Below are 25,737 nucleotides of genomic sequence, written 5' to 3' on the forward strand. Positions count from 1 at the left end.
TACATTAATCTCATCATGTCACACCTGTCAAGGACGCATAATGTGCTGGACATCTACCCGGATAAGATTCAAGCGCTGAGGTTCATTCGAGACAGCGTGGAAGGTCCTCAGGGGGACCCTTTGTCAACGGGGGCGTTCCGGTACTGGCCAAAGGGTGATTCAGTCTTCATCACGCATTTCAAGTGGCCGAGAGATATTCGAGGGCAAGCAGAGATGAATGTGAGTCTAACAGCGGTGCATCACTTACCCCAGATTACCAGAGTGCAGGTGGTTGACGCATGGATACGAGCCTACAATGTCATCGAACACGTCGTCCAGGTCCAACATGCGGTCCGTCAGAGCACTCTTGTGCCTCCTCAACACAAGCTGGTTGGCAGCTCCCAAAAGCCATGGTGGAACCATGTCCAACTGGTAGGTAGTTGCTGCTACAGACGACGCATGTGCTGATCGACATTTAGATTCATGGGTTGCACCGTACGTTTACGGTTCGCCACCAAGAGCCCTGGTTCATCATGCAACATCAGCTGACTATCAGTTCACTCAACGGCCTTCTTGAACTACATCCAGAGCGAGGACTTCGACCTCACTGGTCGATCCGCCTGGTACACAGCGGAGGCGAAACTAATTCGTCGAAGCCTACCCGCCCACATCGATGCCACACTCCCTGACTTCACATTACCGTTTCAAGTCCTAGGCGCGCTCATCGACACACTCGCAGAGGATGAACCTCTGTCTGTCGTCTGGAGCTTCGTTAAGCCTCTCGACATCTCGCTGATCGACCGTCTTGCACCTTCGGAAGGTGCTTGGAGGCAGCAGGTACTGGAGTGCGCGGAGCCCGAGGGCAGGCGAGGTGAGGACGATACAGCATCCCGGTCCGCTGTGAGTGAAGTTCAGTTAGATTCTGGCCATACATGTGTCTGGTCACTAACGAGGCGCAGACGCCGCCCTCGTCGCCACACAAGGCAATCACACCTCCGGTCATCAACCTCTATCGTCCAACCACGCGAGCTCCCATCGACGACCCATCCTCTGGTGATCGTTCCCCGTCTACGGCTCCATTCGTGGATTCTGACGAAGAGGCGAGACTGATATCCTCGGCCCCTACGCTCCTGCCCAATTTCCCGCCCGGCAAATATGAGGCGCATGCAGCATGGAGGGATGGGTCCGCGCAAGTCACTCGTCGGCGGGCGGACCCAAAACGGGATTCACGTGGATACCAGTCTTTGGCAGAGTAGAAGTAGATGGATGTCGGCTGTCGTGCCGGCGGTCATATGGAGGATATTGATTCTGGAAGACTTATCCCATATAGTACAGGCAGGGCGCGGAAAGATCCATCAAGCGAGGCAAATGAATGCGCAAGATGCACTTTCCTCAAATGACGTGTTTTTTGAAGATGGGGTAACACGGAAAAAGTTGCGCAGAGGAAGGTCCACCGGTCCAGCTATTGCTGTCATCTCCTCATACACCTACATTACACCTATCTCTTATACACAGCAGCACCTACGATGCCTCCAGCGACCGCCTCCTCCGCCACTGCGGCCTCCTCCAAGGCCTCCAAGGTCCCGAAGGCCGCTAAGTCCAGCAAGGCCAGCACGACCTCCACACCCGCCCCTGTCCCCTCGACTTCGTCCCTCGCCCTGCCCCTTCCTGCCTCCTTCTCGCGCCCGCAAGCGACCAAGGCGGTCACTGCGCTTCTGTCACACGCGGCCAAGGCGGACAAGGAGCGCGAGGCGACAGAGCTGATTCCGAGGGAAGAGTACATTTGGCTGAATGTCGGATTGAAGACGGGGAGCAATAAGAAGAAGGTCATGCCTGTGCGAATGTAAGTCAGCTTCAGCATATCATGGATGGCGAAGGAGAGTCATAAGAGAGCGCTTGGGCTGCTCGGCTAGTATGCTACTCTGCGAGGGCAAAGCAAGGGCGGAGCCAAGCCAGCTGCAACTGGCAGTCTTGGTGCACAGGTTTATCCCTGTTGGGATCCATGTTCATGCCTCACACCTCGACGAGCTACACACTGACTCCCAGTCAACTCCCACACCCTCCTCTCCCCCCACCCCCCACCACCTCCGTCTGCCTCATCGTCAAAGACCCCCAGCGGGAATACAAAGACCTCCTCGCATCAAGCGACATCAAGTTTGTCTCGCGCGTCGTGGGCGTCAAGAAGCTCAAGGGGAAGTTTAAGCCATTCGAGGCCAGGCGTGCATTGATGAAGGAGCACGAGCTGTTTTTGGCCGATGAGCGGGTTATGGGGTTGATGCCGGAATTATTGGGCAAAATCTTCTACGAGTCCAAGAAGTGAGTTACGACTGACCGAGCCGAAGCGGAGCGGTAGCTGATGACCGTAGGGTGCCTATACCTGTCAATCTGAAGCAAAAGGATTTGAAGAAGGAGTTGGCTCAGGCTATTGCCAGCACATATATGATCCCATCTACCGGAACACAAATGTGCGTTCACCCTTTCTTGGCTGCTTTGGCGAAGCTGATGGAATAGATCAATCCGGATCGCCACCCTCTCATCCTCCTCCGCCGCCCAGACCCTCGAAAATCTCCTTGCCGCCATTCCTCCCGCCGTCGCTGCCCAAAACGGCGGATGGGAAAACATCCTCTCCCTCGGTATCAAAACCTCCACTTCGGTTCTTCTCCCAGTATGGGCCGCAACTCTGGACGGGCGGTTCGACCTCGCGCAAAAAGAGGCAGAAGCGGCCGCGGCGGAGAAGGAGAAGAAGGGGGCGAAGCGCAAGTCTGTGTTTGAGCTGTATGAAGAGGAAGAGGAGGAAGAGGAGAAGCGGGCCAAGCTGGCTCGTGGCGAGGCGGACGATAAGGAGGTGGAGGGGGAGAAGAAGAAGTCCAAGAAGAGCAGTACGAAGAGGGGGAAGGGAGGCAAGAAGGCCGCGACGCCCGTAAGCGCCGATGGGGCGGATGGCGAGATGCAGGTCGAGGTGGTAGAGACTGCGCCGGAGGTGGAGGCGCCAAAAGCACCAGCGGCCAAGGCGGTCGCGCCGGTCAAGGCGGACGCAGTCAAGGGGGCAAAGAAGGCGGGCAAGAAGAGCTCGACGATAGGTTCGGGAGGTGCAGGCAAGAAGGCCAAGGAGGCGGTCTTGGGCAAGAAGGCATAGGCGGTGTATTGGGATAGGGAGTAGTGCTGAGCTTTGGGTATCACGATCACTGTAGATGCATATGATCTTGCTTCGACCCAAAGCAGGATGATTAGGTCCTCGTGGGCTTTCGGCCAGCTATCAACACCTTTACTTACTACTTGTCAGAGGGATTAAGGCTAATGCGAATGGATAGCTCCCAGGCACGTATGCACGCTCCGGATTCCACAAGTCTGTGATAATCTTGATGGACTTTGCCTTTCCTATCATCTCGTCTTCTGATAGGAGACGAAGAGCGCGCCAAGAGCCTGAACGAGCTCAACGCCGCAAGCGTCGTCTACCCAGATTTCCACCCCCAGCCCCTCCGCCCTCCATCTTGCGCTTCATAGCCTCCGCCCTCGCCCGCATCTCCTCTTCCTCAGCCCGCTCCCTCTCCTTTTTACTCGTTTGAGAAGAAGCAGACGCTGCAGGAGGAGGCGGGGTTGCCGATTTCTCGGGAGCCGCTGATCCCGCTTCCGAGGTCATATCCGCTGACTCCTCTCCCTCAGCTTCCGCTTCTGCTTCATCGTCCGACTCGATGATATGGCGGGCTTTAGACTTGGTGGGAGTCGCCTTCACAGATCTAGGCGCCGAGGGAGGAGGTGCGCGAGTGGGTGTGGTAGACCGTGAAGGAGAACCCCGACGGGGCCCCTGGTCCTGGTCCACGACCATACGCTCGGGCGAACTCGACCGGTCGGTCGATCGTGAAATCGGGGGCTTGGTAGATGAACGTTTCGGTGTGTCCCGCGAGCGAGTATGTGGCTGCTCCTCCTCGCTGACATACTCTTCTTTCTCTTCCTCCTCCGCGTCCTCCGCGTCCGCCTGTCTAGCAATCGGTGTAGCAGGCTTAGCCTTGGTTTTGATATTGACGGGGCTCGCCGGGGCCTTAGTTGTCGAGGACTTAGCTTTCGATGTAGCTCCTTTGGGCTTGGAAGACGAGGCATGGTGGGCCGCCATGTGCTGAGTGATAGTGGGGGACTGGTGGAAGAGGGTATAAACGAGCTCCATGGGTCCTGGCTTGCCCTGATCGGGTCAGTATCGTGATAACGAGCCAGTGTATCGACTGACCTCGGTCTGTATGTGATTCGTCTCGAGTAGTATGCCCGCTAATGGTGCGATCAGTTGCTGAGCGAGGATTGCGAGAGGTTGTCGGCCTTTCAGCTCGCTTCCCTTCGGATCAGCTACAGTTCTCTCAGCTTTTAGGTGGACAACACACGTGAGATAGAAGAGCCAGGAGAAGTCATCTGTCTGCACAGAGAGCACAGCGTCCTACCAAGTCAGCTCCGTACCTCCCGATAAAAGACAGCTCGCCTACATGGTAATCATGCTCCTTCATCTCCACCTTGGCCCCTTCCAACCGGTCCCACATCTCCCCAACATCCTTCAAAGCTGCCTCGCTCCTCCCAATCACATCCTCCTCGTCCATACCGGCTCTCCTCCCTTTTCCCTTGCTTCCCTTCGCGCTGTTTGCGTGAAACGCCCGGTCCACCTCGGTCGTCCGTGATGGCACACCCGGGCCGGTGAGGACTTCGCAGTAGACTGCTGCGAGGTCGGTGAGGAGTACGATGTACCCAGGTCGAGATGGATGAGGGGCGTATTTGAGGATGAGGCGGGAAGGGTCGGAGGGAGATGAGGGGAGGGCGTGCCATGGCGCTGACAGGAGGGGGACATCGAAGGCCTGATCAGGAGTCAGTAATGAGTACGTGTGCAGTATTGCTCCCTCTCAGCCAGATCAGGACACAGACAGCAGACTGACCTCCTCATATACCGACATACTGTAAAGGCGAGATATGAGCAGAGGAGCAACAACAAAGGCGCCAAAGATCCGCATCTTGAGATTTCACCTTTGTACATTCCTCGTCCGCACTCCAACCATGACCACAGCTATCAATGGTACAGCTGTTGACCTGACGAGCTCCCCACCGCTCGCAGCTACCGACTCGCCCGAGCCAGTCATCTCCCTGCATACCCTGGCCTCCGGGCTGGACGCCAACCCCCTCGATATCCCCTCCTTCCTCACATCCCTCCTCCCTCCCTCCGCCTCCCTCTCCGATCTCGACACATCCCTCAATGACCTCCTCACCCGCCTTACACTCCTCTCGCAGGACACCTCATCGGCGCTCGAGCAATCTATCTCGGACATATCCCGTACAGTCCCTCGGCTGAATTATGACCTCCAGTTCATGCGGGAGAGCGCTGCGACGCTGCAGTCCAGCCTGGACTCGGTTCAAGGCCGGGTGAAGCGGGTAGAGGAAGCCAAGAGAGAGGGAGAAGGCTCCAACGCGGCGTCCACCAAGAGTTTGGACAAGCTCGCGCACCTCGACAAGCTCAAAACGCGGATGGAGTCCGCTCGGGATATTCTGCGCGAGGCGGAGAGCTGGTCCACGCTTGAATCGGAAATCACGTCGTCCATCTCCTCGTCCGAATGGGAGAAGGCGGGGGCGCGGCTAGCAGAAGCGGAACGGTCGATGGTGGTGTTCCAGTCGACGCCGGGGGAGTACGAGTCACGGAAGGCGCTACTGGTCTCGTTGCAGAATGGGCTGGAGGCGGCGCTGGCGACGGCGTTGGAGCAGGCGCTGGAGGCGGCGGATGCGGATAAGTGTGCAAGGTTCTATGGGGTCTTCGAGAGTATGGGTAGGGAGGCCGAGTTCAGGAACTACTACTATACGCAGAGGCGGAAGGGGGTACTGGACGAATGGGCGGCGTTCGAGGGAGGGGACGGACTGGCGGGGTTCCTCCCTCACTTCTATACGGTGCTGGGACATACGCTGGAGAAGGAGGTGGAGCAGATAGGGAGAATCTACCCCGCTGGGAGTGGACAAGGGGTACTGGCGGCCTTCATCCAGAGGACGCTGGAGGGACTCTCGCCGTCTTTGCAGACGCGGCTTGGGAGCATGGCGGACGCACAGGGACCGACCGCGCTACCGGAGCTCATTAAGGCGTACAAGGCGACCGAGGAGGTGTCGCTCGCTATCCACGCTATCCTGGATCGAATGGCGACTGAAGCTCCACCCCTATCACCCAACACTCCCACTCGCGCGACTCCCCGAAAACGTGACTTCCCTAGGTCGGTATCGGACATCGCATCTCAGCGGGCATCTCAGCTCCTGTCATCCCCGGAAAAACGGTCAAACTCATCCATCAATCCGGACCAGTGGGAGTCTACCCTCTTTGAGTCTTTCCTGGACCTTCAGTCGGCCTACTCTACCCTGGAACGTCGATACCTCTTACACCTGCTCCGGTCTCACTCCTCCTCGGCGAAGCGGGATGCCAACGCCTTGTCGGACCGCTCGGTCTCCATGTTCAGCATGGCCGGAGACGCCATCTCCCGCTGTATGGCGTTCACGCACGGGTACGGTGCGCCTGGGCTGCTCATTGCCCTGGGCGACTTCCTCGCCTCTTTTCTCGAGGGCAGTCACTCGGTGCTGGACGTGCAGCCCGTGGTCGTGCAGGATGAGCTGGACTTTGGGATGGACTACTCTACGGAAGACTGGACGGCTTTCCAGTCGGGATTGCATGTCCTCAAGGTGTGTAGAGATATCTCGGGTCGGCTCTCCTCATTCGAGGAGAAGCTGCGTACATCGCTCGACCACGCTCTCGACCCGCCTCCGCCTACATCCACCCCAACTGGTGCAGTCGAGCTCCTCCGCCAGTCCACACTCAACTCTTCGGACCTCCACACCCTCATATCGAGCCCACCCCGCGTCCTCCTTCCTCCAGCCACCAAAGCCTTGTCCGACTTAACAGCCGCCGCTCAGATCTCTTTGTCAAGCATTATCCTCTCCCCCCTTCGGTCCGCCCTATCTACCTACCCTTCTTTACCAGTATGGTCCTCACAACCACGTACAGCCCGTCGAGACGGTCTCTCCATCCCCACCTTCTCCCTCTCCCCTACGGATACTATCGCACGCGTCTCGGAAGGCCTTCTCAACCTTCTCCGGGTATTCGAGGTGTACGCCAAAGACCCCGCTCTAGGCCACAGCCTCGCCACTCTTCCCTTTATCCCGGCCTCGGCACTCCCTCCCGCTTCGTCCACGCCAGCAGCGCCAGAGCTGGTACTCTCAACCTGGATCGCTTCCCTTGCGCTCACGCTCCTCGCGCACCTCACGCGGACTACACTACCGTCATTACCGAGGCTGACAACACCGGGGGCGAATCAGCTAGCGGCAGATCTGGGGTATTTGGGGAATGCGGTTCGAGCGCTGGATGTCGAATGGGCAGATCTGGAGCGATGGCGCGAGGGAGCAGAGATGGATGAAAGTGGATGGAAAGCAAAGATGACGGCGGAGAGCGGAGGTGAGGGGGCGGAAGTGTGGGTCAGAATAGGGGATCTTAGGGGATGGACGGCATAGGATCATGGGGAGATATGCGTCGGCGCATTTTGGGCATCTGACAAGTAAGTTCCAGTCTTTCGTTCGACGTGGAGTCGGCGCTGATCAGACAGGGACACTTTTATAGCAGATCTATGTAGACGCAGCATTCAGATGAGCTTGTAGATACCGTACATATTTCACCCTGTCAGGCCGGAGCCCGCCATGTCGCCGCAATATTTTGAGCGCTGGTTCGCTGAGACCTTTGATCCATGACCTCTTCACTACATTGTCAAACTCGGCTTTAAGCTCCTGCAAGACCAGTACAAGTATGTGCGGTGCTCGTATGATCCGGGATCCCATGCAAATACATGTCTTGAGCATGTTTCTAGACTAATGCCGAACTATCAACCGGTGCATACCCAGCCTTCCGCTTCACTTCTCCCTCCGACAGTATCAAAGCAAATCCTCTTCAATGTAAAGATGGAGGCGCCAACAACTTGTTTCCGCCCAACTTCGCCCTTGGTGACCCATGCCCAAAGCCATTAACCAGCCCATTCACCCCTTCTTTCCCTCCACCGTTCATCGTCCCATTCGCGCCATTCGCCCCAATCACTCCGTTCAAGCCGACCGGATCTGGCTTGAGCGGTGTTAGGCCAGTCGTGAACGGTGTCATTGTTCCCGGCGTGACGGGTACGGATCGGTTGTGCTTCATGTGCGCCTGGATGAGGTGGCCTGCTGCCAAGGCAGACATGAGCGATAATTCGCCGGCCATGACGGACGCGACGATGATGCGGGCGAGACGCTGGGCGTTGGCGCCGGGTGCGGTGGGGTGAGCGCCGGCGATACCGAGCATGTCGAGCATGGCGCGCTGAGGAGCAAGGATTGTTCCACCGCCGACGGTACCGACTTCGATCGAGGGCATCGAGCAGGTCATGAGGAGGTCCTCGCCGTCGTTGATACTGTCAAGTCAGCGAAGTGACCCAGACTTCTTGGCAGGGGTATAGACTCACGATTCCATCAAAGTCATGCACATACTTGATTCGACATTTTGCGCCGGATCTTGACCAGTAGCGATAAAGATAGCCTGGCTGTCAGCTCATCTATTCGTGTTACCAAAAGCAAGCACTTACAGTCAAGATGTTCGCCGCGTGCGCATTGAAACCACCAATACTTCCCGCCATCGCACTCCCAATCAAGTTCTTCTTCACATTCAGATTCACCAAATCCTCCACCGTCGTCTTCAACACCTTGCGTACGACGTCCCCTGGGATGACCGCCTCTGCGACCACACTCTTCCCTCTTCCTTCTATCCAGTTGATCGCCGCCGGCTTCTTGTCGGTACAGTAATTGCCCGAGAGTGCTAAGGTGTGCATCTCGGGGTATCGCTCCTGTAATCTCGCCAGGGCCTTCTCAGTCCCCTTGGAAATCATGTTCATGCCCATGGCGTCGCCTGTGGAGGTGGCGAACCGGACGTATAGGGTCCGACCGGCCATGGCGCATTCGAGGGATTGGAGGCGGGCGAAACGGGAGGTGGAGTTAAACTCGGCCGAAAGATCCGCAAAGCCCTCCGGAGAGTCGATCCACATCCGCGCGGCTGCGGCCATGGCTATGCTGGGGAAGTCGATAGCGGGACCACGGGTCATGGCGTCTCGTGTGAGAACGGTATTGACGCCGCCGCCAGAGTTCAGGGCTTTACAGCCACGCGATGTGGATGCGACGAGGGTACCTTCGGTAGTTGCCATAGGGATGTGGAGGAGTTGGCCGTCAACGAGGAGGGGACCGGCGATACCGACGGGAATGGGCATGTAACCGATGACATTCTCGCAGCACGCCCCGATGATGGACTTGTAGTCATAGTCCGCCATGGGTAGTGCTGAAGCCTCGAGGGTCTGCGTGAGGGACACACGCGAGACGACCGCCCGTCGGATCCGAACTGCCCGCTCGAGGTTCTTCAACGCCTTCTCCAGAGCATAAGGCGCCACCTTGCCCTTCTCCACGAGTAGGATGACCTCCTCGTCCGAAAGGTTGTTGGCACCGACGCCACCCGCAAAGATCTCGACGCACTCGTCGAGCGGTCTCCGACCAAAAGTAGTTCCTTGAAGGTTCTCGAAAGAAGGACTCTTCTCGAGGGCAGACGGACGGGGCATGATGGGGACTTTGGGGGTATCGGGGACAAAGACGTGACCCTTCGAGTCATCACGTTTGGGCGTCTCGTCTCCGCCGACCGAGGGTGGCTGGATGATGATGGTTCCTGGACGGCCCGATCGGCTGAACCGGCGTGGCGTGAGACCACCGGATAGTCTGCGGTCGAGCTTGGCAGGTGCAGAGGGCCGGCGAGAACGACGGCCATCGCTGGCCTGTGAGATGGTAGCTTCGAAAATGCCAGCCAGGGCCTGAGCAGCCGAAGCTACTGGGCCCTTACCGCCGATTGAGTTGCTAGCGATACCCTTGAGGAGGTAGCCGTTGAGGATGACCGAGATACCGAGGGCGACGACGATCCACTTGGAGAGTACCGGATCACCCACGAGCTGGGTCCAGCCGCTCATAAAGTGGTCGATGGACGCCATGCGCGAGGAGGTGTAATTGTCCGAAGTCATGAGGATATTGGTGGCCGGAACGATCTGGACCGCCATGTCGGACCCCGAGTGCCGCTCGTACAGCGCGTCAAGGAGGGGGGAGAGCGTGGGTGACCGGGCGTCGAACCGGGCGGTATGCCGGATAGAGTGGTTCGAGTGCCGCATCAGAGCCGTCTGCTCCGTGAGGGTGGTACAGAGGTTGAGGATGTGGAGGGTAAGGAAGGAGACGATGAGGAAGAGCTTGAGCCGGACGACCGGGTTCTCGGGCTGAGATTGGTCCTTATCCTTGTTCTGGTTCTTTCCGGTCCATGCGTGGTCCCCGTTCGGCTTGACCGATTTGCCGGTTGGCGAGTCGGTCTGAACCGAGCCAGCCAGGTTGAGCGATGAGGTCGAGCTGCGGCGGAGGACGCCCTTGTTCCGGCTCTTTCCGCGGATGAGCTTGATACGGTGAACTTCGACCATGACGCTGAGGATGGCGACGTAGAAGGTGAAGAGGAATAGGCAGTCGGCAGCCATGATGAGCGCGGCTGCAGCGTGAGCGGTGATCTACATTTCGCAACGTCCAACTTACCGAGGTAGCAGAACTCCCTCAGACCTCCAATACCGCTAGCTGCACCGACGCTGAGCACGGCGATCTCGATGGCATAGTCCCTAACCACCGGCACCCCAACCTTGAGCACAGCATCCACCACGATCTTCTTCGCCGCGACCGGCGCAGCCCATCGCACACCCTTGCCTTCCGCCAATCGCTGTAGCCTTTCGAGCGGTGCGAGCTCCTTGTGCAGTACGCCGAGATCGAGACCACCTTCGCTGGTCATGATCTCGTCATCCACCGGTGAGAGCTCGGGCGATGCAGCAATGGGTGCTATCTCCGGGTTCTGGAAGACTGCCTGAGCGAGGAGGAAGGGCTTGTCGAAGCCAACAGTGATGACGAGGAAGGGAAGTGCTTCTGACAGCGAAACGGGGTCGATCGGGACGTTGAGCAAGTGGGCGGAGAGCAGGGCAGTGAGGAAGGCGAAGATCGAGGAGATGAGGGTGGCAAGAGCTATGCATGTCAGCTGAGATCCGGACAAGGCACGATCAGACAAAAAGGAAAGATCTGAAAATCGGCCGAGTCAGGTGATCTCCAGTGGCGCCTGACTATTCTCCGAGGTATGGGAACTGGGAGACTTACGGAGCCAGAAGCTTGATCCAAGAGCTCGCATGTTGATGAAGAGGTGTACAAATGTGCCGTGCATGAGGACATAGCCGAGGAGAACGACAAAGATGTCTGCCGAGTCGGCATTCTGGCAATCAGCTTCGGTTCGAGTGGATATTTTGACCTCCTCAAAGCTCACCTTGGCCAAGGCGTAGAAGCGCATAACGAACGCTCTCGCAGCATACGCGAACCAGCGAACGTTCCTCATCCCGCTCAATAGCTCCTCCTCTTCCCGCTCAGTCTGGCCCGCAGTGGGGTCACCCAAACCTGCAAACAGCCCCGCTCCATCAAAGGAAGGGAGGAAACCCCAAGAGCCGCTCGCGCCGCCTGTTGAGGTCGGCATAATGCGGAAGGTGGTATTGGTGGACGAGACGAAGGGCGGTAGACGAGTGAGGTGATGCAGGTAGGTCAAGGTGGGAGTGTCTGGTGTTGGTGGATTGAGGTAGAGGGTGAGGATCGATTGTGAGGGGTGTAGGGGATGGGGAGCGACGGCGGTCTCGTGACACTCGAAGCAGAGGTCTTGGAAGGTGTACTTCTTCCCTCCCAGATCTACGCCGACGTCATTCAACACCCACTTTGCCCATTCCTCCACCCCACTCTCTCCGTCTTCTCTCGAGACAGTCATTTGCTTGACCATCACCACTGAAGCCTTCTCCCCTTCCACATTCCCGCCTAGCTCAGGAGGGAAGGTGTAGCCACCCTCCAGCGCATTGGCTTCTAGTATCCTGCGGAAGTCGGAAACTGGTAGAGGCGCCCATTTCTCACTGCGAGTGAGGGACGCGAGGAAGGGGGAGCTGGGGGAAGGAGTGGCGCCGTAGTGGCTACCGAGGGCGGAGTCCGAATTGGAGGGAGGGTTGGATAGGCGAACCAGGTGGACTGGTCTCGGTTTGGGAGCGATAGATGCCTGGGGGACCTGGAAGAACTCGGACCCCTTGATGGCATGGAGGAGCTGAAAGTAGGTGAGGGTGACAATGATGAAGGTCGCCGTGATGGCCTCGATCGGCGCCGCCGAGGCTAGCGAAGAGAGGGTGACGAGCGTCGAGCGAACGGTTGAGCGTATCATCTCGGCGGTGGGGAGGATGGAGGGGAGGGGGAGGATGCCTCAGAGAGACAAGCAAAGAGTCGCGTGCACGGTCCTCCTCGAGCGAAAAAGTTGGTGCTGGGTGGGGAGAGAGTTGGCTGGTCGGTGTCCGGCCTGATCGAAATTTCCCGGTTGACCCCCTTTGTCTCGCCGAAGTGATTTCTTATCGTACGAGCTGCGACTAGCTCTCTTCGTATTGTCGAGCAAGGTATGAAGGGGGAATGCGAAGAGATGGGTGCTGTCTCTATTCTACCCTTGTGCACAATAGGTCCTAGCGTTTTTTCGACCGCCCGGTTGGTCGAGCTCTGCGCGTCCGAAACGCGCCCTGAGCGTAAGGAAAATGGTAATAATCCCCGATTAGTCTAGATTGTCCGAGTGGGGCAATTTAGAGGGTGGGGTAACGATATTGTAAGGCGGGGTCGGGTGGCGAATATTCTTGCGTTGATGCTGAATGTTTGAACCAGCGCCTTTATATTGACCACTGTGCAGAGTGAATGACAGCTTCTTCGGCTCCCTGTGCCGGCTATATTCGCTGTGCATGGGACGATGAGGCGCGCTGTCAGCCATACAAGAAATCGGGGAATCTAAATCAAGGTGGAGGCTCCCCAACGAAGCACCATCTTACGATGTGGAGCCCCATAGGTTTCACCTCGACCTTCGCGCCAGCGGCCCAGCCAGCAACGAATCATATACATTTTCAAGCTTGTCTTACTTCTAGCGATACCCAACAGATATACCTCTAAACCTCATGCGCTCTTCTACACGCTTTTACGCCCTTCTAGTCCTGGTCCATCGGCTCCCCGCCCTCCTCCTCATCGCTCTCCTCCTCCTCATCATCACTCTCCCCTTCCTCCACCTTGATCTTCTCAATCTCAAAGTCCTGGTCCGCCCCCGCATAACTATCACAGATCAAGAACAGCTTGAGCCCATGCTCGCCCGCCGGCAAGTTGAAGTCAAGCTTGACCTCGAGCCGTTCCTTGACTGTGACCTTTTTGATGGCGTATAGCGTCTTGCTCGGGCCAGAACCGGTCCCGACGACAAGCCACCACGAGACCATCTTTTTATGAGGGAAGAGGGGGGCGTCGGCGAGCTGGTCGTCCGGGTTGGATTCGTCTGCCTCGCGGTCGAGCGTGACGTTGAGCGTGATGGGTTCGGAGGATGTTAGGGATTCGGGCGAGTCGATGGCGTACGAGACTTCGATGTTGGGGTAGGAGTTGACAAATTTGGCCACTCGTGCCCTGATCATCAGCTCTGCCCTTGCCCTTGCCCTGTACCAAAACCAACTTACAGTTGCCTCTCGTTCATCTGCAGCAGCTCGCTTCGCTTATCATCCTCCAGCTCCATGATATCATACACGCTATCCAGCCCCTCCTTCTTGAACCGCCCCAGCACCTCGCCATCAAAGTACGGCACCTGCTTCAACGGGCTATCTCTGTCCCATACCGCCTGGACACACATCTGGCTGAGGTCCATGGCGCCAAGGCATCCCAGGTAGCTCTTACTCGACATGACATCCACCATCGCCGAGAGCAGTCCGGTGACTTTACCCAGGATGACCGCCTGATCCGTCGCCAGATCAGGTGGGAGGGACATGCGCGAAAAGTGAGCCTGGAGGAGGAGGTACGTCTTGAAGTACGGCGAGTTGTAGTCGACCTTGGCGACCTTGACGGGGACCCGGTCGTATATCCGCTCGAGGAGCGAGTCCTCGTGGTGCCGGATAGGGATGGTCTCGAACTCGTGAGCGGACGAGACGATCTCGAGGAGGCCCTTGAGCTTGGTCGTCTCCTTGATGGACGCCGAGAAGGTCTCGACGGTGACGTAGGAAATGTAGTAGAAGGAGGCAATCATACCCAGATTGTTGGGCAGCGTGTCCATCTCGTCCTGCACCATGATGCAGTCCGAGTTGACCAGGTCGGTAAGGGTAGACTCGACCAGCTCCGAGAGGTAGTCGGCGACGTGCGTGGGAGTCGTCCCTTGCAGGTTGTAGAACTAGCCATCAGCTCGAGCCTCTCTTGCGACTCAAAAACACGCACCCCTGGGTTCTGCATCAACCGCCGATAGAACCATGTCCAGGTACACCAGTCCACCGCGTCCTGCTTATTCTCGATCGTCTTGGCGACAATCTCGGCGTTAAAGTGGTCGTGGAGATAGTTGGGCAGCGACGACTCGACCGGCAGCGCCTCATTCAAGAACTTCTTGAAGAAGTCCTTGCGGGTCTGCTGGCACATGAGGATACAGCGGGACGAGGTGTCGACCATAGGACGGCAAGCCCGGCCCATCATCTGGAGGACGTCCGCGATGGCATAGTCGACATAGCGGTGTTCCTGCCCGTCGTACGTTTGCACGCCCATAATGACGACCATGTACGCGCTGACGGGGAGGGACCATGCGGTGTCCTGAACGTCAGCTTGATCACAGCTCCTCACAAGACCCAGCTCACCTTGGAAGCAACCAAAACCTTGATCGCGCCTTCCTCAAACAAGGCAGTGACGATCCGCTTGTCCATCTTGCTCAGCGCCTCGTGATAGTACGCAATCCCGTACTTGAGGGTCTCTGCCAGATCCCTATCCTCTATCCGCTCGAGGTGCGGCGCCAGCTCGGCCTCTTCGACATTCAAGAACCGCCCCTCCTCCTCGTCCGCCATGACATACGTCAAGATATCGTTTGCAGTCAACTTGCACTGCTTCCTGCTCGGTACGAAGAGGATCGTTGGGCGATTGGCGGCGTGCTCGACCATGGCGAGGTAGGCCGGTTTCGCCATGGCGAGCATGAGGGATGGGAAGTGGGGTACGTTGAAGGACTGAAGGTGTACTTCGAGCGGGAGCGGGCGGGCCGAGGGGGAAAAGTTGAAGATGGTCTGCGAGGAGCATCCGATCCAGTCTCCGAGATCCCGCGCGTTAGAAAGGGAGACCGAGCATGCGACGATCCGCGTCTTCACGCCGGTCTGCTGCGAGACGTACCGTGTTCGAGAGACGATGACTTCGTATGTTGACCCGACGTCACCTCCGATCAATTGCAGCTCGTCGGCGATGAGCAGCCCGATGTTCTGGACGTCCTTCCTTGTCTTCCACCGACGGGAGAGCAGATCCCATTGTGCCGGGGTACAGACGACGAGGTCCGCCTTGCGGAGGAGTGCAAGATCTGCCGTCGACTCGCCAGTAAGCGCGACGACCTCCTTGGACAAGTCGGAGAACTTGTCCGCCCACTCGCTGACCCGCATATCCACCATCTCCTGATATGGCTCGATGCAGACAGCGCGTGGTGGATCCCTCTTGCTCCAGAGACGGAGCAGCGCAAATTCTGCGCAGATCGTCTTGCCCGACCCCGCTGGCGCGCCGACAAAGACATTGTCGTCGGTCGTAAACAGCGCCTGGAAGACCTGCGTCTGGATCTTGTTGAAGTTGTCGAACGCGTAGAGGGACTCAAACTCCTTGTTGTGGAGCGCCGAGACGGGGAGGGACTGCAAATCGAGCAGAGCAGTGTGAGGGGGGAAGGGTTCAGGCCGGATGAGGTGTTGGAAGGAGATGGGTAGTCGGGTCTCCGCCTGGATCCACCGGTCCGAAATGACCGAAATGTAGTAGTTGGGCGGGACGGGTTCCGAGATCGGGACAGTGATGGTCACGTAGTGCTCATCCTGCGCGAACCGCTGGCGGAGGAGGAATTGATCATGGTAGAGGATGTTCTCTCCGTCCACATCCTCCACAATGATCCAGAACGCCTGGACCGTTCCGTGAATATCATAGTCCCACTGGAAGTCCGGGGTGATGGTGACGTTGATCTTGAGCAGAGACCGCGTGAGGGGCAGGACGTGCGCCTGGATATCGAGCCGCGGGAACTTGTGGACCAAGCTCTCAATGAGCTGACCGGACTTGGGCAGACCGATCAGCTCGCCGAGCTCCGTCGCGTCCAGGTCAAAGTACCGGTACCATGGGAAGTCCTTCCGTTCCGCCTTGGTAATGATCTCCTGTCGGATCCGAGGGAATTGCCGGAGGGGCGACATGGACTTCCACATTCTCCGCTCCACCATCTTGCACAAGTCTAGCGCAAAGCGCATGGGACCCGCCCAACCCTTCTTGAGACAGATCTCAAACATCGCCCGCAGGATACGCCCGGCCGACTGCTGGATGAAGACCATGTCGGTGACGATATCGAATCCGCCGAGTTTGAGCTGGGAGATGTACGTCTGGAGTAGGACGTTGACCTTGGAGACGGGCTCCTCGACGCCTTCCTTGACGGGGATGGGGACTCGCTCGAGCAGCTTGGCCAGCTCGAGCTTCTCCTCTTGCCTTACCGGGATGAGCTTGAACTCGTTCGAGAGCGCAAACACCCGGAAGAGGTCGATCATGTTCATGTTGGGTTTGAGGTGCTTGTTGTAGACCGACATGGACGAGTAGGTGACGTAGTAGTGCGAGGCGATCCGGCCGAGGTCGGTAGATTGGAATATACCGGTGTTGCGGTCGTACCGGATGAGACCGCCCTTCTCGAGCAGCACAGCGGCAGAGTGAACGAGATCGGCTGCAAAGTCAGCTCTAGTCTCCCGCAAGGAAAGCCGTAAGCTCACCTCGCTTCTGAATCAAAGTCGGGTCGCCCTCTTGGTAATCTGCGCCGACATTGTACAAAGCCGGCGAGCCGATCATCCTGACGTAGCTGGACTGTCAGCTGTCGAACTCGCAGAAAGGTAGGCCTTGCAGCAGCTTACAGATATGTATACCCCAGCCACTGCACTCCCTCATCCCTATTTCTCACTGTCCCCAGCACAATCTCCGCATTCAGATTGTCCACCATCCGACTGACGAACTGACTCTCGATGGGGAGTTGCTGGTTCATCAGACTCGTATAGTACTGCAATTCGCCGTGGTTGGTGATGATGATCCCTTCGCCATAGGTATCGAACTGCGGCCGACCCGCTCTCCCCAGCATCTGGAGCACATCCTGCGGGGACAACTCGCACCACTTCCCCTTTTCGGGGTTATAGATCTGCGTCCCCTTGATGATGACCGTGTGCGCGGGCAGGTTGACTCCCCACGCCAGGGTAGCCGTACAGCACAGCACCTGGATATGGCCGTCAAAGAACAGCTCCTCGACCGTCGTCCGGTCTTCCCTCGTCATACCCGCGTGGTGTATCCCGAAACCGAACGGAAGGAGATCCTTGAGGTTCCCATCCTTCGATTCGTTCGCCTCGTGCAGCAGCACCTCGCGGGACGCGCCTTCTGGGTTGATGAATTGCGTGATGGTCTCCTTCTCCATCGCCGTATCCCGGAGGAATTTGGCCGTTTTCGCCGTCTCCTTGCGCGAGTGCACAAAGACGATCGTCTGCGACTTGCCCGCTTGGTTGAGCACCTTCTCGTAGCACACCTCATTGATGGTCTGGAGCCGCTTGATTGCCTTCTTCTCCGTGACACCGATGAACTGCTGCTTGAGCCCGACGGGACGATACGTCGCGTCAAAGAAGAAGAGACCCTTCTTGACGTCGACCCGGAGGAAGGCGGCCACGTCCTTGTAGTTGGGTAGAGTAGCCGAGAGACCGACGACTCTGACCTCGTCGTGCGTCTGGTCCATGCGCCGGATCGTACGTGCCAAGATTGACTCGAGGACCGGTCCTCGGTCATCATGCAGGAGATGGATCTCGTCGACGATAATGAGCCGGACGAGGTTGGTGTAGGAGGTGTCGGTGGATTTACGGGTGATGACATCCCATTTCTCAGGGGTAGTGACGATGATTTGCGTTTCCGAGATTTGTTGCTTGGTCAACTGGCTATCACCAGTCAACTCGGCGACCCGGATGTCGAGCGCCGCGAACCGCTTGGAGAAGGCAGCGACCTGCTCCTGGACCAAGGCCTTCATCGGCGAAACGTAGATGATTTTGAAGGCGTCCCGATCAATGTAGCCGGTCTCGGGGTCCCGGAATTGGCCGATGGTGCGGAGGATGGCGAGCGCGGCGCAATTGGTCTAGAAGTCAGCTGAGATCGACTTTGAGCCCGTGGTCGACTGGTAGCTCACCTTTCCTGCTCCAGTTGGCGCACAAATCAACATGGGCTCGTTCGACTCGAACGCGATGGGGAACACCCTCGTCTGGATAGGGTTTAAACGCTCCGCCTTGACGCTCGCCCAGACCGGCTGTGTCCACTCCGGCATCCGCTTGACCGGCATCCACTCATTCTCCCCAGCCTCTCTCCGCTTGGGCTCAGGCACGTGGATCTCCTCGTACCCCTTCATCTGCCGCTTGAAACTTCCTTCCGGCAGCTTGACTTTCTTACGGGACATGAGGTGTCCGCCCTCGGTAAAGATGAGCGAGTCAATGTCGATGACTTTGCGGGGTTGAGCAACCGAGCCGGGCGCGAGGTTGGCTTTAGATGGAACGGATGAAGCTTCCGCAGCGTTCCCGGAGCCGCCGATCGGTTGACCGCCCCGGAGTTCCCGCAAAATCCACCCCGCTCCCTTCTCCCGCATCGCCACCTCGACATCGTGTTTCTCATCCTCGTTCGCCCGCGCCAGCTTGGTACACCAAACAATAACCTCCCGGTTCTTGGTGAGCAGAGCGACGAGGTCAAAGTTTTCGTACCCAAACATCTCGGCGAGAGAGTTTTCGAGGTCCCGAAGTTCCGCTTCGGACGAGAGGAGGTCGAAAGAGCGAGTGGTAAAGTCGGACGATTGGACGGGGTCGGTATAGAACTGACCGATCGTACGTTGGAGCCAGAAAGCGTCGACCTGATGTGGCGATACCTTGTCCGATTTGGACTTGGCCGCCTTCTGCTCCTTGCCGAGGATAAGGGCTTCCTCCTCGTCGACTCCTTCGCCGCCTGACTCCTCCTCGTCCTCTTCATCCTCATCCTCTTCACTGCCCTCCTCGTCATCCGAGTCCCGTCCCTTGACTTCGAACGCCTCGTCCCCTTCCTCCTCATCCTCGTCGTCTTCAAACAAAACGGCTACTCCCTCATTATCCACTGCCCGCTCCCGCTCGTCCCCGGCCGCCACTTCTTCCTCCTCTCCATAGTCCGATATCTTCTTGCTCAGATTGATGAACTGGCTCCAGACTTCCTCGTTCATGGGTCCCAGCACGCTCTCCGCCTCCTTGCGCTTATCGAACTCCTTCAAGTCCTCGCTCTTGAGCTGCTCGAGCACCGCATCCGTCGCGGACCTGACGACCTCCTGCGTCTGATCCCCGAGCGTCTGGTGCACCAATCCCAACATGAGATCGTACACCTCGCGTGTCTCGGCCGTCCGAGGCCGATACCGCAGCCCCTCGAGCTCCGCTACCGCCTCGAGGACATCCGACGTCCCAAATCGAGCATTGGTCTTTTCCTGCTGACGCCGGATATTCCGCTCGACCTCGTCCGCCGAGGATAGTTTCGCCGCTTTTGCTTTCCGCTTTTTGAGCTCGTCGGGAGTTTCGCGGGTGACGCGGGACCCCATATCTTTGAGGCTGATACGGCCGACGAGGGATTCAGGAGCGCCGGTAGGTTCATCGGTACGGACGACGGATCGGTCTATGGGGATCAGCTTCTTGCCACCTTACGCGCATCCGGCACGAGAAAGGCTCACCCTGATTGACGACCAAACTCGACATGGCACCATAGTTGAACTGCGACAGATCCCTCTGTCCGGGTTTCTTTGCGCCCGACATGTTGGCTGAGGGTGATAGGGAGGGGGAAGGGGTATAGGGAAGGGGAAGAATCGTTCGTTCAACGATCCAGAATCGGTTGACTCGTGATACGTGAGTCGAGAAGGGCTCTTCGATGGCGCCTGTAGGCGAGCCTTTTGATGACGCTGTGATAGAGCCTGGCTACTGCTCTTTGCGTATGAGACGAGGAGGAAGAAGGAGATATGATACAGAGGCAATGTACCTTTAGCTGCTGGCGGATGCATCGAAATCCTCCACCGAGCACTGAGCCTATTCGATCCCTCCCTTTGGCTGCCCTCTTTTTCCCTGAGCCTTCTTTTACCCTGTCTGTCTCTGTTTGCGCGCCTAACTCTGTTCCTGTTGGCCACCCTGAATGTCGAATTCAACCTCTGGCTGTAGGCAACTTTCACACCCAAACTTCCCCCTCTCTCCTCTCCATCTAACCCCCCGTCGACTCTCAGCAATTGTACACTAGCCAACCCACACCGATACACCCACTCGAAAGCACCCACATACCCAGCCGTATCGATCATACCCAAAATATACCCCATTCGATATCAGCGATAAAGTTTCGACTTGATACAATTCGACTTTGCCTTTCTCCCCCAATTACCTCTTCGCGTCTAGGCGCCAACCTCTTCTCTATGGACAATTAGTACGAGCCGCTGGCTATACTGGGCGCTTTTTGGGATTGTGTGATGTGAGTAGAATTTCTGCTCGAGGAACAAAGGATGGACATCATGGATAAGGGAGAGAAAGCGAGGTGGAGTGGGAAATGGGACCGCAGTGTCGAGCTCGTCAGCCAGACGGCCGCTGGCGGAAGCTTGGTCCTGCCCGCTCGCTATGAGCAGGTCATCCATCTCTGTCTCAAGATGGGCAGTTTGTGCCGGGCGAAAGGGAAAGGACAATGGGAATACTGGGCGCGATGGAAGGAGATGGACATTCGGCTCGAATCGGGGCGTCGAAGTCTCTGTCGGCTTTGTCAGCATATCGTCTACCCAGAATCCACGTCTCCTTCTCTCCCCGTACTCTCGAAGCAACCAAGCGGTCCTCTGTCGTGTTGATCGCCACCTGTATGACCACCGCTGACTCCCTTTAACAGATACCCACCTTTCCCCTACCTTTGTCCCCTTTCGGCGTCGTCCTACTCGCCACTTCACAATGGCTGAGCTACACGTCGCTTTCGCGGAGGAACCCATCGCTGGGCCTTCACGACTCTCTCCACATCCCGTATCCCCTCGAATACCCCTCACAGGCGATATCGAGATGGATGACCCAGCTGCGACAATACCGGGCGAGGCGCCGGGTAGTCAAGCAGACTCGTCGTTAGAGCACGGGACGCAGAGCCAGGAGGCTGCGGAATTGTTGCTGGGTTTCTCAACCCTTGAGCCCAGACACGACGAAACACCAACACTGGATCCACCCTCCCCTGCTATACCTCATACCGGTCTCGAACCCCCGCGGCTCGTCAACGATCTCGCGGCGCCCGGAACGTACCCCTACACTCCCCCAGATCAACCCCACGTCAATGGCGATACTCCCTCCATTACCGCCTCGGCGTCCACATACATCACCCAATCCCACCTCCAGCCCGTCGACCCATCCTCCCCTGCCGCTCCCTCCCCTGAGGCCGGCCCGTCCAAACCCAAGCAGAAACGGAAACGTACCGCCGCCAACGCGTCCAGTCGCCGGTCCTCCAATGATCCCGCTCGTCCACTTCACTTTATGGGCGAGGAGAACGAGATCATCCGGTGTATCTGCGGGATCGACGAGGATGACGGACTGACGATTCAATGCGAGTCGTGCTATGCCTGGCAACACGCGCAATGTTTCGGCTACTCGGAAGCGGCCAACACGCCAGAAATATACTTTTGCGAGTTGTGCTCGCCGAGACCGTATGATCCGGGTCGGGCGAGGGAGGTACAGGTCGCCGCGAAGGAGAAAAGGGAGAGGGAGCGGTCAGGGGATATGGCGCTGGGGATTGGGTTCCCTGGGGTCGTAGGCGCGGCGATAGTGGGCGTGACGATGTCAGGAGGGATTGTCCCCGACAAGCCAAAGAGCCGGGGAAAGGGGAAGCGGGCGAGAGTGGGGAGTGTGCACGAGGACGGAGTGGACAGGGCGGAGAAGGATGGAAGTCCAGGATCGATGGCTCCACCAACGGCCAAACCTCGGCGCAAACCCGGGCCCAAGCCAAAACAAAAGACTGCCTCGATGATGATTCCTCACGAGTCAACGCCTGGACCTTCCTACTACCCCTCCGCCGCCCAAACTGCCGCCGTCGCCGCTGCTGAAGCCGAGGACGATTACTTCCGGATAGAACCCTGGACGCTGGAGTACACGCCTGTCTCGGAGAATATCGTGCGCGGGAGGGAGGCGAGGCGAATCATGGGCAAGATGTACAGGGAATGGGTGGACGCGGAGGAGGATGAGGAGGTCTTGTCCACCTCGACAAAGAGGAGATCAGTCGCTGGTCCTTCGGGCTTACCATCACCGACCGAAACCGGTCTACTTCGCTTCTCTCCCGACAACATCTTCCCCCTTCCCGACTACTCGACACTCGCACCACCCGTGCCACCCGCCACGCTGCTCGGTCCCGATCTCCCTTCGCTCGGCTGTCCCTGGTTCGTCAAGTCCATCTCGCACTCCCTCTCCTTCCTCCCTCTCAGCTACTCGGAGACCACACCGCTTCCCGGCTCATACACCCGTCCAGCGCTGTACGGCGTCTTCTCCTCGGAATCCATCCATGCGTCACACTTTATCGGCGAGTTTCGCGCCGAAGTGTTGGACTGCGAGTCGTATCGCAAAGACCCGGTCAACCAGTACGCCGTCCTCGGTATCACGAAGCCGCATGTCCATCCCATCGGCCCGCCTGTCAACCTCATGCTCGACGCCCGGGGCTACGGGTGCGACCTCCGCTTCATCCGCTCTGGCTGTCATCCCAACGTCGTCCTCCGTCCACTGCTCTTCCGGTCGTCTGAGAGCGAACCTCCTAAACTTCGATTCGGGATCTTTGCCTCTGAAGATGTCCAAAAGGATGACGAGCTCGTCCTCTCATGGGCATGGGATGACTCGCATATCGTCCACGCCCTTCGGTCCCTCATCCACCCCACTACTCTCGCGGACGGATATCCCGGTCGACCAGCTTTCGCGCCCTCTCTCCCGTCCTCGTCCCCGGCGGTCAACGGCCTGCTCGACAAGTTCGAGGTCGTCCTGACGCACTTGCTTGGGACATTCTCTTCCTGCGCGTGCAAGAGTCTCGGTAATTGCGCGATCGCGCAAATGCGGTATCTCGTCGAGCAGCGGGATGACGAGCGGAGTCGGGCGGGACGGAGGGGTCAGCGGGCGGATCTGGGGTCACTGGTCGGCGCGGTGAGGGGCTGGAGGAGAAGAGAAGAGGAGATGGAGGGGGTGCGAAAGTGGAATTTGCCGGAGGCGCTGGAAGGGAGGGTGTGGGGGAAAGAAGAGGAGGAAAGGATGTCGGAGCAGGAGCAGGCGGCTGAGGTTGATGTTGGTGAGCCGGAGCAGGAAGTCCAGGTGGAGCCGGTCAGCAGGAGAGAGTCGGAGGAGGCGTCAGAAGCTATCACAGAGATGGAGGAAGAGGAAGGCGGTGATGGGGACATCGAAATGGACGTCGACGAGGAGGAAGAGGAGGAAGGTCGCGCCACCACCCCTTCGGTCCTCACGGCGCCGTCGCGGTCTCATTCTCGCCAACAATCCGGATCCGCATCACCGCTCACTTCATCCCCTCGACCTTCCACACCCCCAGCGCCACGTCCCACCGTTGCGCCATCTTCTGCCTTAACGTCTGCCCCTCGCTCTCGTCCCCGCGCTCGGCCACATCCAGACTCGGACGACGAGCATCTCTCCGACGCCACGACCGCTACTGTCCCCCGATCCAATTCGTCCGGAGACGAAGGGGACGATGGTGAAGCCGATTCCGAGGCAGAGGCCGATACGCGCCCTGGCAAGTCCAACGGTCCCGGAGTCCGAGTTCGCCGTGTCCTCAGTCCCGTCGTGGAGAGCAATCTCCCCAGTCCCAAGGCGGAACAAGAGGAAGTCAAGGCAGGCAAGGCACGGAGGATACGGAAAGACGGGAAGGAGGATAAGCGGTTCAAACGCGATCCTTCCGGCGCTGGCGGGAGCAACAAGCGGCAGAGGAATCGGATCCTGTCTTCCCCTCCTGGATCAGAGGATGAGGCGATGGATCTTCCGGGTCGTCGGCGGGCCGAGGTAGACAAGGAGGAGATGGCGTCTTCGCTCTTTCCCGATGAGTCGGGCAGAGATGGGAATGGGGATGTCGAGATGGAGGAGGCGGAAAGGCTTCCTACACCTCCACTGCCCCACCGGTCGCCTTCACCTCTCCCGCCAAAGGAGGCCACACCGCCGCCCCCGGAACCGCCCAAGAAGGTCTCGCTTTCTGAGTATCTGAAGAACAGAAAGATACAGAAGAAGGCGACGGATGGCGGCGAGATGGTGAATGGGGATGAAGCTGTTACAGCGGCGATCGTGCCTCCCGCGGTTGTCGTCGAGCCTACTCCGCCTGCTCCGGCGGCAGCACCCCTCTCGGTATCATTCGCGGATGTCAAGCCCGATATTCCCGCGCCGTCACCCCAGCAAGGCGGTTTCAACATGCACGACTTCCTCCCCAGCTCGCGCCCGCAACCACCTCCGGCCCCCTCGGCGGCGGGACCGAGCTCGTACGGTACTCCGATCTCCGAGTCACCTCGAGCTACTCCAGGCCCAGGCAGCTACGCCCCTCGGTCCGAGTACTTTCCTCTCACCTCTTCGACTGCACCTGTCGCTGCCTCGGCCGCTGGGACGCCTTCCACCGCCTTCCAACCGCGGACGTCAAGCTACACCCCTCGTGCGAGCGCATCTACGGACAGCGAGGCCCCTCCCTCATCGCTCGCCGTCCCATCGTACGTACCTCGTGGTTCCGCCACTCCCGTCGAGGAGCCAAAACCACTTCCCGGGGTCGACGATCTCCCCAACGGCCGGGACTACGGGTACAGTCGCAACTTTGGCTACAACATGTCCGCGCCATCCCGGTCCGTCTCCAGCTCCACCTCGGCCGGCGGAGATGATTATCCCGGTACCTCCACGCCGGCATCCCGGTCGCGTCAGCGGTCCATGTCAGACTCGCCCGTCAAGCCTACCATATCACTGCCTGAGCAAACCTCCATGCCTCCGCCGCTCCCCTATCGCGAGGCACCGCCGCACCAGCAATTCTCTCGGCAGTACACCGCCGCGTCGCTCTCGCCCGAGGCTCGCACCACCGGTCTCCCCTTCCGCTCCCCCATCGACCGCACGAGCCCGCTTCCCCGGCTCCCACCTACCGGTCCTAAAGCTCAGACTCCAGCGACGCAGTCTGTCGTTCTTCCCCCTACTGGACCAAGGGGGAGCTGGCAGACGCCCACCTCGGCCCACTCGGCTGCGACACCCACGTCGGGCGGGTCAGGCGGAGCAGGGACGCCCCATACACCTACTACGGCGCCTGCTCCCCCTCTGGGTCCAAGGGGTCAATACATGCCCGTCCCGGTGCCAGGAATGAATGGGCGCGGGGGCTTTGGCGGGAATATGCGGTTCTTTGAGCCAAGAGGCGCATGGAGGGGCAGAGGGATGGGGAGGGGGCATCATATTTCCCATGGAGCGAGAGGGAGGTAGTGGCTGCTGGAATGTGGCAGCTGGAAAGATGTGAGTTGAGGCCTTTCTAACGCTGAGATTGTGGACTATTGCTGATGGAGCAGGAAAAGGGTGCATGCGTTATTCAGACCGATGATGGCCAGGCAGGCAAGAATGTGAGCATTATTCCCTC

General features: G+C 58.5%; 7 protein-coding genes across 7 annotated transcripts; 4 read left to right on the plus strand and 3 right to left on the minus strand.

Annotated features, from left to right (window-relative positions):
• Nucleotides 1-15: 15 nt before the first annotated feature.
• On the plus strand, nucleotides 16-1,235 carry MKK02DRAFT_44365 (uncharacterized protein; the record flags this gene model as incomplete). Its single annotated transcript, XM_053092896.1, has 5 exons — nucleotides 16-219; nucleotides 253-411; nucleotides 459-474; nucleotides 536-879; nucleotides 939-1,235. 5 exons carry the CDS (start codon nucleotides 16-18, stop codon nucleotides 1,233-1,235), a joined length of 1,020 nt encoding a protein of 339 aa, XP_052945444.1.
• A 270-nt stretch (nucleotides 1,236-1,505) lies between these two features.
• MKK02DRAFT_25820 (ribosomal protein L1p/L10e family-domain-containing protein) lies at nucleotides 1,506-3,115 on the plus strand (the record flags this gene model as incomplete). The annotated part of the gene is made up of 5 exons (XM_053087097.1): nucleotides 1,506-1,822; nucleotides 2,026-2,295; nucleotides 2,346-2,444; nucleotides 2,491-2,743; nucleotides 2,960-3,115. The coding sequence occupies 5 exons, from the start codon at nucleotides 1,506-1,508 to the stop codon at nucleotides 3,113-3,115; spliced, it is 1,095 nt and encodes a 364-aa protein (XP_052945445.1).
• Nucleotides 3,116-3,412: 297 nt separating this feature from the next.
• On the minus strand, nucleotides 3,413-4,907 carry MKK02DRAFT_44367 (uncharacterized protein; the record flags this gene model as incomplete). The annotated part of the gene is made up of 5 exons (XM_053092897.1): nucleotides 3,413-4,156; nucleotides 4,202-4,298; nucleotides 4,350-4,402; nucleotides 4,449-4,811; nucleotides 4,890-4,907. 5 exons carry the CDS (start codon nucleotides 4,905-4,907, stop codon nucleotides 3,413-3,415), a joined length of 1,275 nt encoding a protein of 424 aa, XP_052945446.1.
• Nucleotides 4,908-5,007: 100 nt separating this feature from the next.
• Nucleotides 5,008-7,485, plus strand: MKK02DRAFT_44368 (Golgi complex component 7-domain-containing protein; the record flags this gene model as incomplete). The annotated part of the gene is made up of 1 exon (XM_053092898.1): nucleotides 5,008-7,485. The coding sequence occupies one exon, from the start codon at nucleotides 5,008-5,010 to the stop codon at nucleotides 7,483-7,485; it is 2,478 nt and encodes an 825-aa protein (XP_052945447.1).
• Nucleotides 7,486-7,915: 430 nt separating this feature from the next.
• Nucleotides 7,916-12,283, minus strand: MKK02DRAFT_24712 (hydroxymethylglutaryl-coenzyme A reductase-domain-containing protein; the record flags this gene model as incomplete). Its single annotated transcript, XM_053086921.1, has 6 exons — nucleotides 7,916-8,405; nucleotides 8,457-8,530; nucleotides 8,577-10,549; nucleotides 10,594-11,067; nucleotides 11,197-11,308; nucleotides 11,360-12,283. 6 exons carry the CDS (start codon nucleotides 12,281-12,283, stop codon nucleotides 7,916-7,918), a joined length of 4,047 nt encoding a protein of 1,348 aa, XP_052945448.1.
• A 796-nt stretch (nucleotides 12,284-13,079) lies between these two features.
• On the minus strand, nucleotides 13,080-19,925 carry MKK02DRAFT_44370 (putative Pre-mRNA splicing factor; the record flags this gene model as incomplete). The annotated part of the gene is made up of 8 exons (XM_053092899.1): nucleotides 13,080-13,539; nucleotides 13,590-14,290; nucleotides 14,335-14,697; nucleotides 14,742-16,816; nucleotides 16,863-16,948; nucleotides 17,001-18,250; nucleotides 18,302-19,788; nucleotides 19,844-19,925. 8 exons carry the CDS (start codon nucleotides 19,923-19,925, stop codon nucleotides 13,080-13,082), a joined length of 6,504 nt encoding a protein of 2,167 aa, XP_052945449.1.
• A 1,158-nt stretch (nucleotides 19,926-21,083) lies between these two features.
• On the plus strand, nucleotides 21,084-25,586 carry MKK02DRAFT_44371 (uncharacterized protein; the record flags this gene model as incomplete). Its single annotated transcript, XM_053092900.1, has 1 exon — nucleotides 21,084-25,586. One exon carries the CDS (start codon nucleotides 21,084-21,086, stop codon nucleotides 25,584-25,586), a length of 4,503 nt encoding a protein of 1,500 aa, XP_052945450.1.
• Nucleotides 25,587-25,737: the final 151 nt, after the last annotated feature.

The sequence above is a fragment of the Dioszegia hungarica genome, assembly GCF_025882075.1.
Source record: "Dioszegia hungarica strain PDD-24b-2 chromosome Unknown MKK02contig_8, whole genome shotgun sequence".
NCBI classification, from domain to species: domain Eukaryota; kingdom Fungi; phylum Basidiomycota; class Tremellomycetes; order Tremellales; family Bulleribasidiaceae; genus Dioszegia; species Dioszegia hungarica.